The sequence below is a fragment of the Nelusetta ayraudi genome, unplaced genomic scaffold (genome assembly GCF_046127955.1).
Source record: "Nelusetta ayraudi isolate G7.1 ecotype Tasmania unplaced genomic scaffold, CSIRO-AGI_Nayr_v1 ptg000011l, whole genome shotgun sequence".
In the NCBI taxonomy this organism is placed as follows: domain Eukaryota; kingdom Metazoa; phylum Chordata; class Actinopteri; order Tetraodontiformes; family Monacanthidae; genus Nelusetta; species Nelusetta ayraudi.
Genome location: NW_027466061.1, coordinates 9,195,455 through 9,212,770, shown reverse-complemented (window position 1 = coordinate 9,212,770; position 17,316 = coordinate 9,195,455). Strand labels below are relative to the sequence as shown.

Here is a 17,316-nt window from a genome sequence, read left to right as displayed (position 1 = left end):
GTGTAATAAATGCTAGCTAAAAACAAAAAAAAAATCACATCCACGTTATGTCTAAAGGTAGACATCAGTGTCTGTTAGCCAAATTGAGATTTACATTGTTCTATCTCTGGGTTCAATGAAAGCAAAACTACATTTTAACATGTGTGCATTATGTGTTCCTTGTTAAAGGGGTCAAACAAAGCATTTCAGTGCTCCTGTGCGCGCAGTGCGTATTTTTATACCTTGTTGCTTCATCTCCTGTAGACATTGTAAAGGAAACGCGTGTTCTGTATATGCACACAAAAAAGGAGCCAAGAAAATTGCCTCACACCTCCTTTGCCCCGCCCATCGTTTCACTTTTCTTCTTGAGTCAGGGCTAAGTGACACCTACTGCAGTGAATCCTCAGCAGGTGCAACACCGTCTCCCTGCTGCTGCTCCTCTCTCCTCTTGCAAGTCCTAGAGTGACCCGTGTGCACATTTTAGCACTGCACCGATGCCAGCTGCCGCAAATTAGACACCGCTGCTACGACTAATTCCCCCCCCCCCCTCCCCTCCTGATATGTCCTTTGCTGTCCTACATCCAGTATTTTTAGCTGAGATCTAAGCCTCCCTCTACACTTAATATGGGAAAAGGATGCCACTTTTTCTATGCTACCTCCAAACCTATCATGTCCCTGTGTCAGGGCAGGGATATTGTGCACAAATGCCACCCGTTCACTTCCGTTTAACGACACGGCCTGCATCCACCTCCATCGCTGTGTCTTGCTGTTCTCTGTCTGATGCACGCAGCACCACTGCAGGTTGGTTCAACTCGCCTTACTCCGCCTACTTGGACGGGTCGGCGGTGCACAATCCAGCATGCACACATGCACAAATGTGTCTTCCAATCCTCATCTTTCTCTTGCCTGATTAACACCCCACATAGACACACACACACACACACACACACACACACCTCTATGAACCTAAGCCCAGCCCCCCCAGCTCTCGGTGCCCCACTGCCAGTTGCCTATGTGAGGTTTTTAATAAGGTGGATGCAGGAGTTGGTCTTGCTCTCTTCTGGGTGACGCGGACTGGAAAGGGTTCTCCATACTTTTACTGAAACATTTCTCTCTTTTTTTGTTGGCTTGTTGAACCTTCTGAGAAACACCTACCACCTCACAGAGGAGCCATGAAGTGGACCTGGGTGCTTGTGGCCGTCTTGCTGTCCTTTTCGGGGCTTTCGCTGGCCAAGGACAGCCTGGACTTCCCTGAGTATGACGGAAAGGACCGTGTGCACGACCTCAACGCCAAGAACTATAAGTCTGTGATGAAGAAGTATGATGTCATGGTTGTCTACTACCATGATCATCCCGGATCCAGCCGCGTCGCCCAGAGACAGTTTGAGATCGAGGAGTTGGCCCTTGAGGTGGGTTCAGGTGGAAACTATGGGTAGACAAAGGTTGAAAGTTTAGTGATGGAGAGGCAAAGATGCAACGTAGCTCACGTGTTGTTGATTGATCTGAGAGAAATGCATTTCTTTAAACCACGGCTCAGAGTTTGGTAGAAGGTTGAAGTTAATTATGTTAAGAAATTGGCAAAGCAACCTGTGGCATAAGGCAGTTTAAACTTAATGTGACATAGGCAGTTTAAGAGCTGGATGATCAATAAATATGCAAATAAATAAAAAACTGAAGTTCTAATTCATTGGAAATTGTCAGCAGGTTTGAGTACTCAGTATCCTTGTCAAGAGGGATACTTGGCATACATTTGGATGAGATGCTTGCATGCAATGCGAAATTGAATATTGGAGGAATTTATTTTAAAATGAAGTGCAATAAAGGCAGAAAATAGCATTGCTAGATAGGCTGAAAGTTTCAGCAGTGTTGGCTGCCGGCAGGAAGGGGCTGTGTGTGCGTGTGTGTGTGTGCGTGTGTGTGTGTGTGTGTGTGTGTGTGTGTGTGTGTGTGTGTGTGCGCGTGTGTGCGTGTGTGTGTGTGTGTGTGTGTGTGTGTGTGTGTGTGTGTGTGTGCATGTGCTTGTGCTTGTGTGTGTATGTGCGTGAGTGGGTGAGCATTAAAGCACATAACACACCTGTATCTGCGTCTTGCCAATCACGGCTGTGGCCCGACATCAGCTGGTCCGACTCTGTGGTTTAATGTCATTCCCCTCTCAAACATTACGTCATTCATCACAAAAGCTGCCATCTTTCAGGGGCTTAGCAGCTTCTCAGTTGAATTGGACAGAGTATCGCATGGCACATCCTCCCATACTGTGTTTCCAAGCATCGCACATATATATATATGTGTATGTCTCGAAGCCGAGTGGGTTGTGTCATCATACTTTGAAAGGAATTTAGAGAGGGCAGTTGAAACCGAGTTTTAAATATACAGTTGGTTACTGATGGTATTTAAAATGTTATTATTAGCATTTTTCTTTTATGACAGACACATGACTATTTTGAGATGTTTTTTTCGTACCTTTGCATGTTTTGACGGTAGCTTCCGTCTTCCAAGTACAGGCTAGTCTGGCTAGTAGAGGCTTCATTTCGGTATTTGTTGCACAAATTTATAAAAAAAAAATTAAAAAATGGATGTTTATGTGTGATAACCAGACAATAGTGCTGCTTGAACGTTTAACCTTGGACGTCTTTATCTAAAGTAAGAGCAGGAAAACTTAACCAGCCAGCACATGTTAGGGATGCTCTTTTCCTTCATACAACATCCATACGGCCGTGACCACAGTGTCTCTGCGGGAGTGGCAGGGCTCGGTCTCGGGGCTGCAGGCCAGCTCTGGAGGCTCTGGCTCCCGGAGTGTCGGCTCAGCACTGCACCATGAGTGACACTCGTGGTACTTCACTTGTCAGCGGATCCCGCAGCGCCAAGCATCACTGCCACCTCGCCAAAATAGTCCCGAGTGCAGGGCCGCTCCTGGGACTATATTTATCCTGAGCTGCTTCTGTGGTGTGATCAGACCCCTCTGGGGCTTGTGTTTCTCCTCATGAATGTCGACTGTAATGATTTATAGCTGATGGTGTTTTATTAATAGTTACAGCCTGGGATGCTAAAAATAATAAATAAAAAAAGACAGCATCCTGCTCCTCAGGACTCTGACATGTTGAGAGAGAGGAAGTCTGAATGAGGTGATTTTTCGATCAGGTCATTTAGTTGGTCAGACAGTGTGACTGTTAATTCAGATCTGAAATCCACTAGTTGCATCATGTTAAGACCTTGAAATAAGGAAGTTGTGCAAGAAAGTGAAATCCACATCACGTTAAATTCTCATTGACCTTTGGGTTAGGGGGAGGAAGGGATCCACATTAATGCTTTTGAAATCATGTTCCAACATTTGGAGAGACTTTTCTAAAATTGTTTTGAAAAGGATTTGATTTGTTTTTGTTATTTTTATACAAATATTTCTCAATCAATTGAAATAAATGTAATCTTTTTACCTTCTTTGGTTGCTTGAACTTGGGAAAGTTTTTACTTGCCTCAAACACTTCCACTTTAAAAGTTTTATTTAACCCACCTAAATGTCAAAAGGTTGGAATCTGTAACAGAATCTGGTGCCATGCAAACACAGTATACACATTTTTTTCTCCAGAATACAGAAAAAATATCTCAATCTTTTTAATACTTTTGCGCTCAGTAATTAAAAAACTCGGTACCTAAAAATTCTCTACATAATAACAAGTAAGATTGCGTGTGTTTATGTGTGTGCGCACGCTTGTGTGCACGCGCGCTTATTACTCTGTCAACACACACTTTGACAGCCCTTAACCCACTTCCTGAATAAAGCCAGACCATTGGTGGAAGCATCTGTCAATCATGTGGTTCAGGTTTCACACAGATTTAGAAAGTGCACCAGCAGCACTCTGAAAAGCAGGCTTTTATGGTAATGGTGCGACTGTGGGACATGTCTTTGCAAAAAAGGTGTACATTTGTATTGATATATATCTTGGAACAGGAACACATGGAAATTTACACTAAAAGTGGCTTGCAGAGTAATTCTTTTTTCTTCTTTTTTTTGACAATTCGTCTGTGTTGCAGCTTGCAGCCCAGGTCTTGGATGAGTTTGATGATGAGGAAATTGGAGTTGGCCTCCTGGATGAAAAGCTCGACAAGGCCGTTGCAAAGAAACTAGGTAACAGGAGCCTGTAGGGGCCCGACATTACTGCCAATGACTGCTGACAATAAATGTTGATGTCATTGCACTGCACTACATGGGTGATTTCTTAGTCAACTCTCTCTCTCTCTCTCTCTCTCTCTCTCTCTCTCTCTCTCTCTCTCTCTCTCTCTCTCTCTCTCTCTCTCTCTCTCTCTCTCTGCAGGCCTGGATGAGTCTGACAGCGTCTACATCTTCACTGATGATGAAGTGATAGAATATGACGGCGAGTTTGCAGCAGACACTCTTGTGGAGTTCATCTATGATGTTCGTGAGGATATAATCTCCCAGTTAATAGACTGCTTCGTTGTGTCCTAGTTTGCTCCTTTTGATGATTACGGAGTAAAGCCAACATATAATGGCGGCGTTCCGTTTTGCTTTGTTTCTTCCTTCCCTCTTCCACCCTGCCCTCCTCACCAGGTTCTCGAGGACCCGGTGGAAATCATTGACAACAATAACGAGCTGAAAGGCTTCGAAAACATCGACGAGGACATCAAACTGGTGGGCTACTTTAAGAGTCACAAGTCGGAACGTAAGAATCTGTACTGAGACGGCATGACGTCCTGTTGCTTGCTTTTCTACACAAGCGCTCATAATTGCTTAACAGGCAAGCGCAGCAGGCTCAGTGCTTCAATCCAGCAGCCTAGAAGGGATGCTACCAGCTGTGTGTACACCTGCGGATACCTCAGACCTTCTCTACTAAAACCAGCTGACCGGTACCTGTGAATTTTCAGATTTTGAGGCCTTCGCTGATGCTGCTGAAGAGTTCCATCCTCACATCAAGTTCTATGCGACCTTCAATACCAAGGTGTGCAAGAGACTGCAATTTATCTTTGAGGCTAATGCTCATTAGTGGTTGCCAAAGCAGGTCGATAAGCAGACACACATTGATACATTCAGATAGATTTATGGGGAATTCATTTAAAACTGATTGAATCCTTTCAGGTGTAAACATTGTTACCATAAAAGAGCTGTTTGTTGTATCTGACCAGCTTCAGCCTTCGCTGAACTTACTTCTATGTAATTGTCATTCTTCTGCGTGTCTGCTGGTGTGTCACAGGTTGCCAAGGCTCTGGAGATGAAGCTCAATGAGGTGGATTTCTACGAACCCTTCATGGATGATCCAGTGCTCATCCCAGGGAAACCTTACACGGAGGAGGAGCTGGTGAAATTCATCGAAGACAACGACAGGTACACTGACTGTGGCGACCTGGTGCTACCAAATATTTAACGTATCGCATTTGCAGCATTTAACAAAAACATGTTTAAAACGAGCGGCTGTGTGTGTTTGCAGACCAACCCTGAGGAAGCTGCAGCCACACAACATGTATGAAATCTGGGTAAGAACTTTAAAGAAACAAAATACAACATTCACGCCTGAATGAAATATAAACCCTAAACTTGAACCCTTTGAACACTGTCATGTTGACATGTAGAGCAGGTACATCCCAGTAGATTTACGTTATTCTTTTAACAGGAGGATGATGTTGACGGAGAACACATTGTCACTTTTGCAGAGGAATCTGACCCAGGTAAAACTGCAGCGGCTGGCAGAGTTTGACTTTACAGTCAGGAAGAAAGAGGTGCGATAAAGACTACAGCTTCTTCTCGTTCAACCTCATTGTGGAAAAAGTTCCTATTCTGTTGACGAGTGAAGCTTTTCTTGCACCAAACTAAAACCTACTATGTACTCATTTCCATTCCATTCGAAGTCATGTGACTGCAGTGCAGCAGCTCTCTGCAAAGTGATTTTCCACCACGACCTCTGCCTGTGCACACTGCTTCCACTGACACATCCAGTCAAGGAGTTATGCCTTGGTCTCACTGTTCCTCTCTACCCACCTCAGATGGTTTTGAGTTCCTTGAGATCGTGAAGGAAGTGGCCAAAGACAACACGGACAACCCAAACCTCAGCATTGTCTGGATCGACCCCGATGACTTCCCTTTGGTACGAGCTCTCGTACCGAATCTCTTAAACATTACATGCATGAACCAATCAACCTTCAAAGAAAAAAATAATAATATCGATGATGATACTGATTTTCTCCATCACATCAACATCCGTAGATATAGCAAGGAGTTTACGTTGCATCTATGTATATATGAAAAATAGACTGAAGTGAAGATGACATTTCATAAGCATGCATGTAGTACAAAAATATAACATTTAATGCAGACATTGACATTAAAGGTTTTAATGAAACGGTACAAAAGACAGCTCTGTGATCAGACAGGAGCCACGTCTGTGGTGAAAATATCACAGTAAAGAGTTTTCTTGGCAAAAATATAATCAATTCAATCAATTGTGTCGAGCAGAAAAAAGGGCTTTGAGGAACAATCGTCATATGCCAAAATGTCATCTATGCCATAGCGACTAGCCAGTTTCTGCACTTTAGTGGATGTCAGTCATTGGTCTCCGCTTTCTGTTACCCCGTTCTGTCAATATATTGGAGCCACGCGGCGTCAAAATTGCCCCCTACCCAAAGCTGACACTCTGGAAGATCTAGTAAGACGGATGCCATCCAGTCAAAGGAATGTTGGTGGAAATAATTTGTAGCATAAACACAAATCAGAGCAATTTAAATTAATAGTTAAAAAACGTTTTATAAAACATATTTTGACCAGATGCCCAAACATCATCATGTAACTTCGGTTTGCAGCTTCAACTGAGTTCAACTACTGAATTATTAATTTATTATTATTGAAGTAAAAAATTAATTTTCTTCCTATAGGGATGCTTCAAAGTGCTTGCAGCCCTCTAGAGAGTGTTAAGGCCTCACAGTTTCCAAGACAGAGTATTAATACTACTCACTCCAACATACGGTTGCACGAGAAGAGTTAAATACTATTTGTATGCAAAGGATACCTGGGTCGACACCTTTCCCCATCGACACCACACCCCACCACCAGAGATAGAAAAAATTATCATCAATGCTCTGTATTGCCCTCCCCATCCACTCCTCCCTACTGCCGTTGTCTATTTCTTCCCCCTTCTAATGAACTTGACAGGCTAATACAATAACACTGAGACCTCTGTGGGCAACAGTGGGATTCATGCACTTGGCTTTTTTCCCTGCAGCTTCTGCCTCACTGGGAGAAGACCTTTGGAATTGACCTGTCCTCCCCACAGATCGGCGTCATCGATGCTGATGATGTGAGTCCTGCGGTTCAGACTTTACCTGCACATACCTCAGGTGAAGTTGATTCTCCCTCCAACTTTGATGGACAGAGAATCAACCTCATGCGGAGCTGTAAAGCATCACGGCTGAGTTGACATTGTGAATAAATCTTCCTTTTTTAGGAATTTAGTCAAAACAGCACCTTTGCACACAGTCATGTATTTACTAGTATTTACTATTACTTTACCAACACTTACTCAGACTAAAAGACTAACTGTCTATTCATCAACAGAAAGCGCTTTGATTTGATCTTCTTCACTCTACAGGCTGACAGTGTTTGGATGGACATAGACGACGACGATCTGCCGTCTCCAGATGAGCTGGAGGACTGGATCGAAGATGTTCTGTCGGGCAAAATCGACCCTGATGATGATGATGATGATGATGATGATGATGATGATGATGACGATGACGACGATGACGATGACGATGATGATGATGACGATGATGACGACGATGACGATGATGATGATGACGACGATGACGATGACGATGATGACGACGATGACGACGATGACGACGACGATGATGATGACGACGACGACGACGACGATGACGACGATGACGATGACGATGATGACGATGACGATGATGACGACGATGATGACGACGATGATGATGACGACGATGATGATGATGATGATGATGACGACGACGACGATTACTAAATCATCACTACTTGTATTCTAAGTCTGACCAATGCAGTTTCAAGAGTCGACATCCTTCACTCTCTTCAGTCATCCTCTTTTGTATCTAGTTCTTCTTTTATATCACATCTTTTCATCATCCTCACTCCCTACATCTCATGACAACTATATTCCATTACTCATGTTTTTCTCCCCTGCACCTTCTAAGTAATGCATCACTGAGCAAAATACATCCAGTGGTCATACAGCGCCTTCAAGCCAACATGTAACACATTCTGGTGCAATAAACACCTGATATTCACATTGTTTCCTGCTGCCAAAGTTCTGGATGGGTTTCAACGTTGCTTGCGCTCTGTCCGAATCCATCTGTGGAGTCTGTCGCAGTCCTGACTGTGTTCTATCTGTTCACTTCAGTTTTCTTGTTCGCCCCCATATCAAAACAAATGGATCCAGATCCGACAGGTGCTAGTAGTTTTTTTTTTCCGACAGGTCTGAAGTTTCGCCACCCTTCAACCTGTGAGGTCAATGTAACTCTGTACACTGAAAGTGCTGTACGTACATCATATGGATGTTTTCTACGATGACGAGATATGACAACAGCCATATTCTATTTTTGTAACAAGAGAAAAGTCTTAAATAAATGACAGCTTGGACAGAAACCACATCACTGTGCACTTTCGAAGTTTGAAGTTTGTAAGTTTGTGTGTGTGTGTGCATGTCTTAGGCCTGGTTCTTAAATTGGAAGCCCAGCAACAAACCAGAGACATCTTCAATTTAGAGATGTAATATTTATTTTGTCCACAGGTGAAGTAAAGCTGCGCTGGACTCTCACAGGATCTCCATTCGAATGAGCTCCAAATTTTCGTATGTAGTTCACAGTTACCTTCTTTTGCTTGGGGGCGGGGCGTAGGCGTCCCCGAAATATACGGGACAAAGTGAAGTGCGTCCCGTATCAGTTCATTACGGGACAGGTTTTTTAGTTGCCGAATAAGGGACAATCGAGTATTTTACGGGAGGGTTGGGAACCCTATCTAGACCACAGACGGAAATCAAATGAGGTTTTGTCATTTTCCCTCAAAAATGGGACAAATTGTGTCCCGGGAGAGATTTTATTTTTCCCGGAACAGGTGGTGAAAAAAGAGAACAACGGGATAGGTGGCAACCCTACCGTACACATGGCCCCTGTTTATCAATTTAAAGGTCACACAGTTCTGATTTAATGAAGACGACCAAACACCAATCATAACACATGTGTGCTTTCACATTGCTTGCATGTGAGTGGAAAGCAGGAGAGTACAAAAGATATTTTTTACTCCCATTTATAATATGGGATTAAAACTAAGTGGTTAGTGGCGTGTGTTAGAGTGTCTGCCCTGAGACTGGGACATTGTAGATTTCATCCTTTTCTTAGTCACACCAAAGCTATAAAGCTTGGAATTTGGGGGTTTAGATCAAACAATGATTCCCAAGCTTCTCTCTGTTTCCCCAAGAGTCGGGGGCTCAAATCCAGCGGAGACAGTTTGCATTGTTGGGATGTTTCAATCAGTGGGATTTTTCCAAAAAAGTATTTTATCCAAACCAAAAGAGCTCCAAACACCATTATAATTGTTTGTGATTGGAATTTATGGGAACACCTCCGGGTTCCCACGTATGACCTGAAAGAGGGATTAGTTTATCTTCCTTGCTTATTAATACACTGGACTGGCCCCACAACCTCGAATTGCTAAACAACAAGATACAATTTAAATGTGGAAAAAATAATAATTAGAGGAACCTCACAACTGTGAAACTTTGCAAATTCTTTAACGTGGCCTGAAATGTAAAATTGTGTGTTCAAGTTGTCCCAAAAAACGCAGAAAAGGCAACACAGATAGCATCTTTTACACAACGTGCAAAATCACTTGAGACACAGTCAAGACAAAACGACACAGAGATATGACAAACTCCAAAATAATAACAAAAAGTGCACGTCCTTTGATGTTTACCTCGTCGTGACGTCGCTCCAGCCTACAGCGCAGGCGCCACCGCCAGACACGCCCCTACTCTCTGAGAGCCATGTGGCTGCCGTTTTACAAACACACCGTCGAATTAAACTCATAAGTGCACTTCCGCATCGTCTTCGTCGGCGAGACGCGGCTCACCGGACACCGGAAAACCGTCGGGATGTCGGCGGCCGACGGGAACCTGCAGGCTCAGGTGGAGTCGGTGCTGGGGGCACTGGTGAAGGCGGCCACGTCCGAGTTGATCCGGCTGTTCGAGGGTCGCTACGGAGCGCCGGCGCTGGCTCCGGACGCGTTCACCGCCGAGCCAAGAACTCGTCACAAAACGGCGGACTCGATCCGCGCTCCCTCGACCTCGACATCGACCTCGACATCGAAGCACAGCATTGGAGTGCAGGTGGACCTCGACCTTTGTCCCCCACCGGAGATTTTCGGTAAGAAAGTGTCTAAACACCACCACTTCCTGCTATCGTCCGCGACAGGATTGATCTTTAATCCTGCTTTTTATTTATTTTATTTCATGGCGTCTGCTGTCTGCACGTAAAGTGTTTACCGTGTTGCACGGCATTCAACGTGAGTTGTTGCATTTGCACGCTGCGCTACTCACTTGTACTTTGGAACGTGTCCCTCCCTTCCCCCTCTCCTCCCTTCACATGGAGATTTTCTTTCGGGTAGCATAGAGGAGGAGCTCCAGGAGGTGGAGAAGAACAGTCCTGCTCCTTCACATGGCATCCCAACTGGAGAGAAAGGGCTCAGTGATCCTGACCAGTCGCCTCAAGAGGACCAGGTCAGTGCAGGGTTAACATGGTTGTAAAACTGTGGAACCAAGAGAAATGTGCTCAGGAACTCAATTTGTTTGTGTGTTTATTTATTTATTTTTTTCTTCAGACCGGGGTATCAAATCTCCTGGACCTGTACTTGTCTCCTGATGAGGGGACGATTGACGAAATGCTTTTGCAAGGCAAGTACGAGACCTGGCAGTGAATATATATCGTCACCCTATTAAAATAATGGCCTATGTCATTTCTGTGTTTTCCCAAAAACTTGAAAAATCGACTTGGGCCATTATTTTAAGAGGGTGACAATATGTGTGTTGTGTTTTTACACCAATTAAAGTTTTGGTTTTTATTTTAGGAACTAAGAGTTTAATTTGAAATGTTTTCCCCATGTTAAGTCAACAATTTAATATTAGATATGTAAAAATTCCATTTACATCATTGTTTTCATGTGGAGACCAATGAGTAGGTCAATTAGGCAGTATTGAACTTTATTTTTTTTACCACCACATAGTGGCAACCTTGAGGAACTACACAACAATCTATGACTATGTAATCCACTTCTGTAATTTAACCACTTTTTGAGCAACGGAGTAAGTAGTTCGATTACTGTGGCAAAATTGGTAATTATATCATAATTACCTTATCAAGTAACAATTTTGTTACTTTTCCGAAATCTAATTATTTTAACAATATGGGCTGTGCAAAAGGCACCAGTGCTGTACATGAGTTTGTTCTGTGAAATGTGCAGTTTGTGTTCAGAGAGCAAACATTCATTCATGTTAAGAGGACAGAGGCAATATTTAGAATTGCAAAATTTGCACTTTAATAAAGTTCATTCCAAAGCACTAAGCAACAGTTACTTTATCTTTTTTTTACACAAAGTAATTTGAAACAAAGTAAAAAAGTATTTAGTAGTAAGATTACTTTATTAAGGTGTAATCAGTAGTTGCATTACTTTTATGGAGTAATCCCTACAACACTGCCGATAAAGCACTTCTTGGTCAACTGACCAAAAAGTGGCTGATTTTACGTTACAGAGTTCCTATCATAGCCTTGTACTAGACAGAGGATCCCACAAATTTGTTATTGCAGACCATAATCAGTGGCTTACCTCAGAGGAACGCACATGAGGCTCTAATTTCTCGCCCTCACCACTAGGGGGCAGTCACGATATTGTATCGTAAATAGTGACTTTATTTTTAGAGATGAGTCTCATTTTTTTTGATTTGATTTCTTCAGTGCCTTTAGAGTCGGTGGTGAAGGAAGAATCCACAGAAGATTCTCCATCGAAGCAGAAACTCTTCGTGGTCCCGCCTGACCTGAGCCACCTCATCCTGGGCGAGACAATGAAATTTGTTTGCCCACTAGTCCTCAAGCTGGACTCTCCTCCCACCAGTCCTGCGAAGTCTAGCATTCAAGCCGAGCCTCAGCAAGCCTGCGAGAGCACCCCGAAGGGTACCGCCTACAGTCCGTCGCCGTCGGACGGAGCCACGGGGCCCGCTCAGGCCGGCGTCTGGGAGCGCGTGCACACCCCCGAGGAGAGCAGTCTGCAGGTGAAGCTGAAGCTGACCTCCCCGGAACTGAAGCTGACGCGTCACTGCAGGGTCCTGCTCGTAGACGTGCTCACGGCGTCCGAGTCTTGGTCGAACCTCAAGGACGTCGCAGCTAAAGAGCAGGACGCCTGGCGCAAGAGCGGCTGGCGCCTGCCCAAAGACCTCCGCCCCCACCAAGGCCCCCACACGGGCCACCGCCTCTGCTGCTTCAGCCCGTGCGGACGCCACGTTTGGCGCCTCAAGCCGGTGGTCGCTAACACCCGGGACGGCGGATACATCTGCGGCTTCTGCCAGAAGGCCTTCAAGCGGCGGAAGATCCTGCGGCGACACGAGCGCTTCCACACGGGGGAGAGGCCGTACTCGTGCAGCAAGTGCTCCAAGACCTTCGCCCTGAGGAAGAGTCTCCGCCGCCACCTGAGGTTCCACACAGGCGAGAGGCCGCACGTCTGCCCCAGGTGTAGCAAAAGCTTCCGGCTGCGGGACAATCTGAAGGCGCACATGAGGTTCCACACCGGAGAGAAGCCTTTCACGTGCGCCGCCTGTGGCAAGACGTTCCGGATCGTGAGGAACTTGGACCAGCACCAGTGTAAACTCAGAGCCTTTGTGCCTTCGTTCCGGACCATCGCTGGCCTCTAAGCCCGACACACTGAATGGTGGTGGCACCTTTTTCTACCTCGCACTGAGAAACATTACTGTTAAAACATCACTGATAAAAGAGTATATATACGTATATAAAACTGTCGTAGCAACAGAGAGGAGATAGTGAGTGTTTTTGCTCCGACTGCTCTGTGATTTGGAAAACTTCTACATAGGTGCTTGTTTCCTGTGGAGGAGCTTGTGGTTGTGACTTTTTTTTTATTTTATTTCATTCATATATTTGGTCTAATCTTTGAATGTAGTCCCTCATTGCTGTACTTTGCTTTAGCAAATCATCTTTTTTTTTTTAAAAAAAAAAAGACAAACTTTTGTAGTGCTGCTACTCTAAGTAAATTTGACTTTTCTATTTTTTTTTTAACTTTTTAGTTTCTAGGGTAAAAAGACTTTATAGTCCTTACACATGCTCTACTACACATGGAACTTTTCTATCATTTAAATCTTTTGATACTTCATAAAGTTTTGTATTGCATTAAAGATGTTCTTCTGATAAGTTTAACAGCAAGCGCGTTTCTTTTGTCATCTGTAATCCAATTTAGCAGTTTTTAATTATATTTTTCTATTAGCCAATAAGTTTGGCCGAAAAATAATGTGTGATATGAAAGATGACGGTGTCAGGAAGAAAGCTGTTTCATATGGGCAGTCCCTGAGGGCATAGCGCACACAATGACTGGGGGGTGTGGTCCCTAAGTATGGAGGACCAGAAGTGCCAAAATTAAATAAATAAACACGTCATGAAGTAATTATTCAAATGTGTCATCAATTCAGTAAAATACCAATTAATTTCATGGAAAAACATATATATAACTATTTCACTATTTAATGAATTATTTCATGGTCCTGTGTTGCAGCGCTTCATGAATTTATTTTATCCGTCAAACTCGCCCATCAAAGTTGGTGGGCGGATCCAAACACCTGATTGGTTGCCCTGCACATCAAGTCAAGGCAAATCGATTCCGGTCGGAGAGTGCAGAAATAACTCCGACAATTTCATTAAATTCCTCTGCTTTACATGCTACATGCTCGGGGTCAGCAGGTCCTGATTCCACACAGTCTGCAAGTTCTAAAATATCTCTTACCAACTCCCTCCAACGTTGATGGAGATCCTCCACCAACAAAGCCGCCATGTTTACAAAGACTTCAGACCAAAGCAGTGGATTAGACTACATTCCAGTTAGCCCCGCCCACCGATTTTGATGGGCGGGTTTGACAGATATAGTAAATTCATGAAGCGCTGCAACACAACCATGAAATAATTAGTGAAATAATTATATATGTATTTTTTACATAAAATGAATTGGTATTTTAATGAATTAATGACGCATTTAATAACACATTTTTGTATTTAATTCAAATTTTAATTCATTAATGACAAATTTAAATAATTATTTAATGACATATTTATTTATTTAATTTTGGCACTTTTAGTCCTCCATACCTAAGAAGGAGACTTAGTTGTTCCCTTTGTGATATCACAGTGGGCTGATTTCTTGAACTGTGTGTTTTAACACGTTTTGTGAAAAGTGGAACAGCAGAAGAAGTAAGGGGGTGGGGGGGGGTTACTTATTTTTGTTCTGTTATGTTCTGATTATTAGAATGGTATTTTTCAGAGAATGGAATTAATATGAAAGAATATTCCAAGAAAAATAGCTTTAAAAATAGCTTTAATAAAATGTTTTCTGCTCCATTTATTAAATTTTCATATTCCTTTTTTTTTTTTCCAACCTTAACAAGTCAATTCATTTTAATTATCAGTATGTGTAAACTGTGTTTGAGCGAGTTGTCAGTATTCCAAATGATCGTCACTTCCCCCTGTATCTGCTAATCGGAACTTTTGGCATGGTTTTTAAAATTTCCCACTTGGTGTGAAGCAAGGATTCAACACAATTTGACTCTATATCAATTACGTTCATTATGTCTTTGTTATTCTTGTTTTCAAAACAAACACCGGCGTGGATTATAGAGGCAATGGAGATAAGAAGACTGGGCTCAAGGACAATGAACTGAGACCAGGGCGCGTACATGCTCTCCCACACCTGGAGCGGTGAATGGGCAATGGGAGGCGTGACCCACCTGTCAAATCTGACAAGTGGGTCATGCCTCCGTAACACCAGCTGATAACACGCGTCACGCTGACCATCTCACTTCTGAGAAAGGTGGAATCTCCGACGAAACGTGTCACGGTAAAAAAAAACAACAACCTTGTCTTTAGAAACGAAAAAGTTAAGCTACAATTTGACTGCGATGAGAGTCAAATCACCAGGCCACGTGATTCCCAGTCCTTCCACCAACCCCATGAGCCATTTTCCTCGGGCCTTGAGTGTTTTGGTCTCCAACTTTGCTTTGTTTGTATCAGAAGTTAATTGACATTCTCTGAGTCTGCAGTCCACCGCTGTCAAGCACCTTTGTCCTGACAAATTTGTACTGCTCAAATTTGAAAAAAACGTCCTGCATCCCTTGAACTTCCATCCATCCATTCATCTATCCATCCAGCCCTCTATTCCCACTTCCTGCATAACTGGAGCCTATCCTAGATGTCATGGGGCTATTAGACCTGGTTCTTTATTTGAACGCCTAGGAACCAAACTGGAGACATCTTCACTTTCCAGATGTAGTATTTATTTAGGTCACAGGTAGCGTACAGCAGCACAGGACTCAGAGCGAGAGAGGTCACACAGGATCTGCATCAGAATGATCCCTGATCTGTTCGTATGTGATTCACAGTTATCTTCTTGTCCTGAGACTGCCCCGTATAGAGGTTGGAGTTTACGCATTTGGGTCTCATTGACCAGTTATCTCTGAGGAGAACAGGCCAACCACTGTTTCCACAGATTCACTAAGGTGTGATATGAAAACTAGGATGACCAGATCCCAACTTACCAGATGTGGGACAGGGAGTGGGACAATGTGGGACACCTCAGTGACGTTACCAATGTATCGATATTAATCTAAAAGAAATAACATTTCTATTACGCCCCTGCACATAGTATGAGTTTGCCACCTGTTTGATTCAAAGGACTGTGATAATAACTAATAGAACTACAATGTGTGGCAAGGCGCAGAGGGCCCGGGCAGGCTTTGAACCCCAGACTCCCAGGTAATAGCCATGCGCGCTTAACCATTCAGCCAAAGGGCAGCCTGGGCACATGATCAATTGGAGGCATAGTGACAGGAACGTAAAAACGTTACAACAGAAATGCATTTGAAATATCTTTATTTACTGGACAATACAGCTTCTTGGCAGGAAAGAGGCTTTGATTTGATTGTGAAGACAAAAAAAAAAAGACAACCAAAAAAGAATGTCAGTTTTCACAGTATTGTGGCCAACTTGCCAAGACAACTATGTACAGTAACAAACAGTCATGTCTTGAGGCACAGCTTAGTCAATATCAAGCAGCAAGTGCATTATAATCAATGTGGTATTACATAATTTGTATAATAATATAACTGATGATAGCTTACTACCACAGTCTTCTAACCTGTACGACTGGAAGTGTGATACTGTGTGATAAGCACTGGTTATTTCAGCAGCTGTCATCTTATCTGCGTTAGAATCTTGCTTTGGTTTTAGTAGGAAGGTGTCCATAGAACGTGAAGCCTCCTTTTAAGCAGCACGCTTTTTGTGAGTCTCGCATTGTCTGTGTCGCCTTGCACTGACTCCACCCACGGGTAAATACTTTGCCAGTCCTTGTTGTAACGGCATCTCCGTTTCTTTGCCGTGGTCGCACTTTCCTCGCTTTCATCCTCCTCCATGTTACATTCATTCATTTTAGCGTCGCTAAAACGTGTGCGAGTGTTGTCCTTGAGGCGCGTCTTTAGAGTAACACCAAAAGCTATCAAAGGCCCTGTTTGCACTTGGTCATTTCATGCGTTTTTTGCTGATCAGATTACGAAAAACACATGAAATGACCAAGTGCAAACAGTCTAAATCCGTTTTGACATCCGATCACCAAAACCACCTCGTTTTGGTGATCAAACGCCACTGTTGATCCGAAAATAAAGTCGTCGTTACTCCTCGTTCGGATCCATACGAGCTGCAGTAGAATTAAAACCAGTGACTTGATATAGTCCGCAAACAGGAAGTAGATTCTTATTCGCTGTCATGTAAAACTCGCCGTGGTTTTGCGCTTTACTGCCCCCAGTCGTTAAAAACGGAAATGACGCATGTTGCATTTGCATAGATTCGGCAGGGGTGGTGTGATGCGAGCACAAATAGCACGCTAGAGACGCATGTTAATAGATAAGTGCGAACAGATGCTGCGAGATCTGATCCAATCACCCAAAACAGTTACAAGTGACCAAGTGAAAACAGGGCCAAACAAATAATCATTTGTGGTGACAACTGGCTCCTGTTTATGAAATGAAAGGTCACAGAGTTATG

At 43.5% G+C, this 17,316-nt stretch overlaps 2 protein-coding genes across 2 annotated transcripts; both read left to right on the top strand.

Moving 5' to 3' along the window:
* Window positions 1-982: 982 nt before the first annotated feature.
* casq1a (calsequestrin 1a) lies at window positions 983-8,621 on the top strand. The gene is made up of 11 exons (XM_076020586.1): window positions 983-1,388; window positions 4,009-4,102; window positions 4,290-4,390; window positions 4,544-4,655; window positions 4,858-4,931; window positions 5,184-5,314; window positions 5,418-5,463; window positions 5,601-5,655; window positions 5,971-6,071; window positions 7,203-7,277; window positions 7,569-8,621. The coding sequence occupies exons 1-11, from the start codon at window positions 1,152-1,154 to the stop codon at window positions 7,968-7,970; spliced, it is 1,428 nt and encodes a 475-aa protein (XP_075876701.1). The 5' UTR covers window positions 983-1,151; the 3' UTR covers window positions 7,971-8,621.
* A 3,085-nt stretch (window positions 8,622-11,706) lies between these two features.
* Window positions 11,707-13,220, top strand: LOC142884736 (uncharacterized). Its single transcript, XM_076020585.1, has one exon. The coding sequence runs from the start codon at window positions 11,934-11,936 to the stop codon at window positions 12,915-12,917; it is 984 nt and encodes a 327-aa protein (XP_075876700.1). The 5' UTR covers window positions 11,707-11,933; the 3' UTR covers window positions 12,918-13,220.
* Window positions 13,221-17,316: the final 4,096 nt, after the last annotated feature.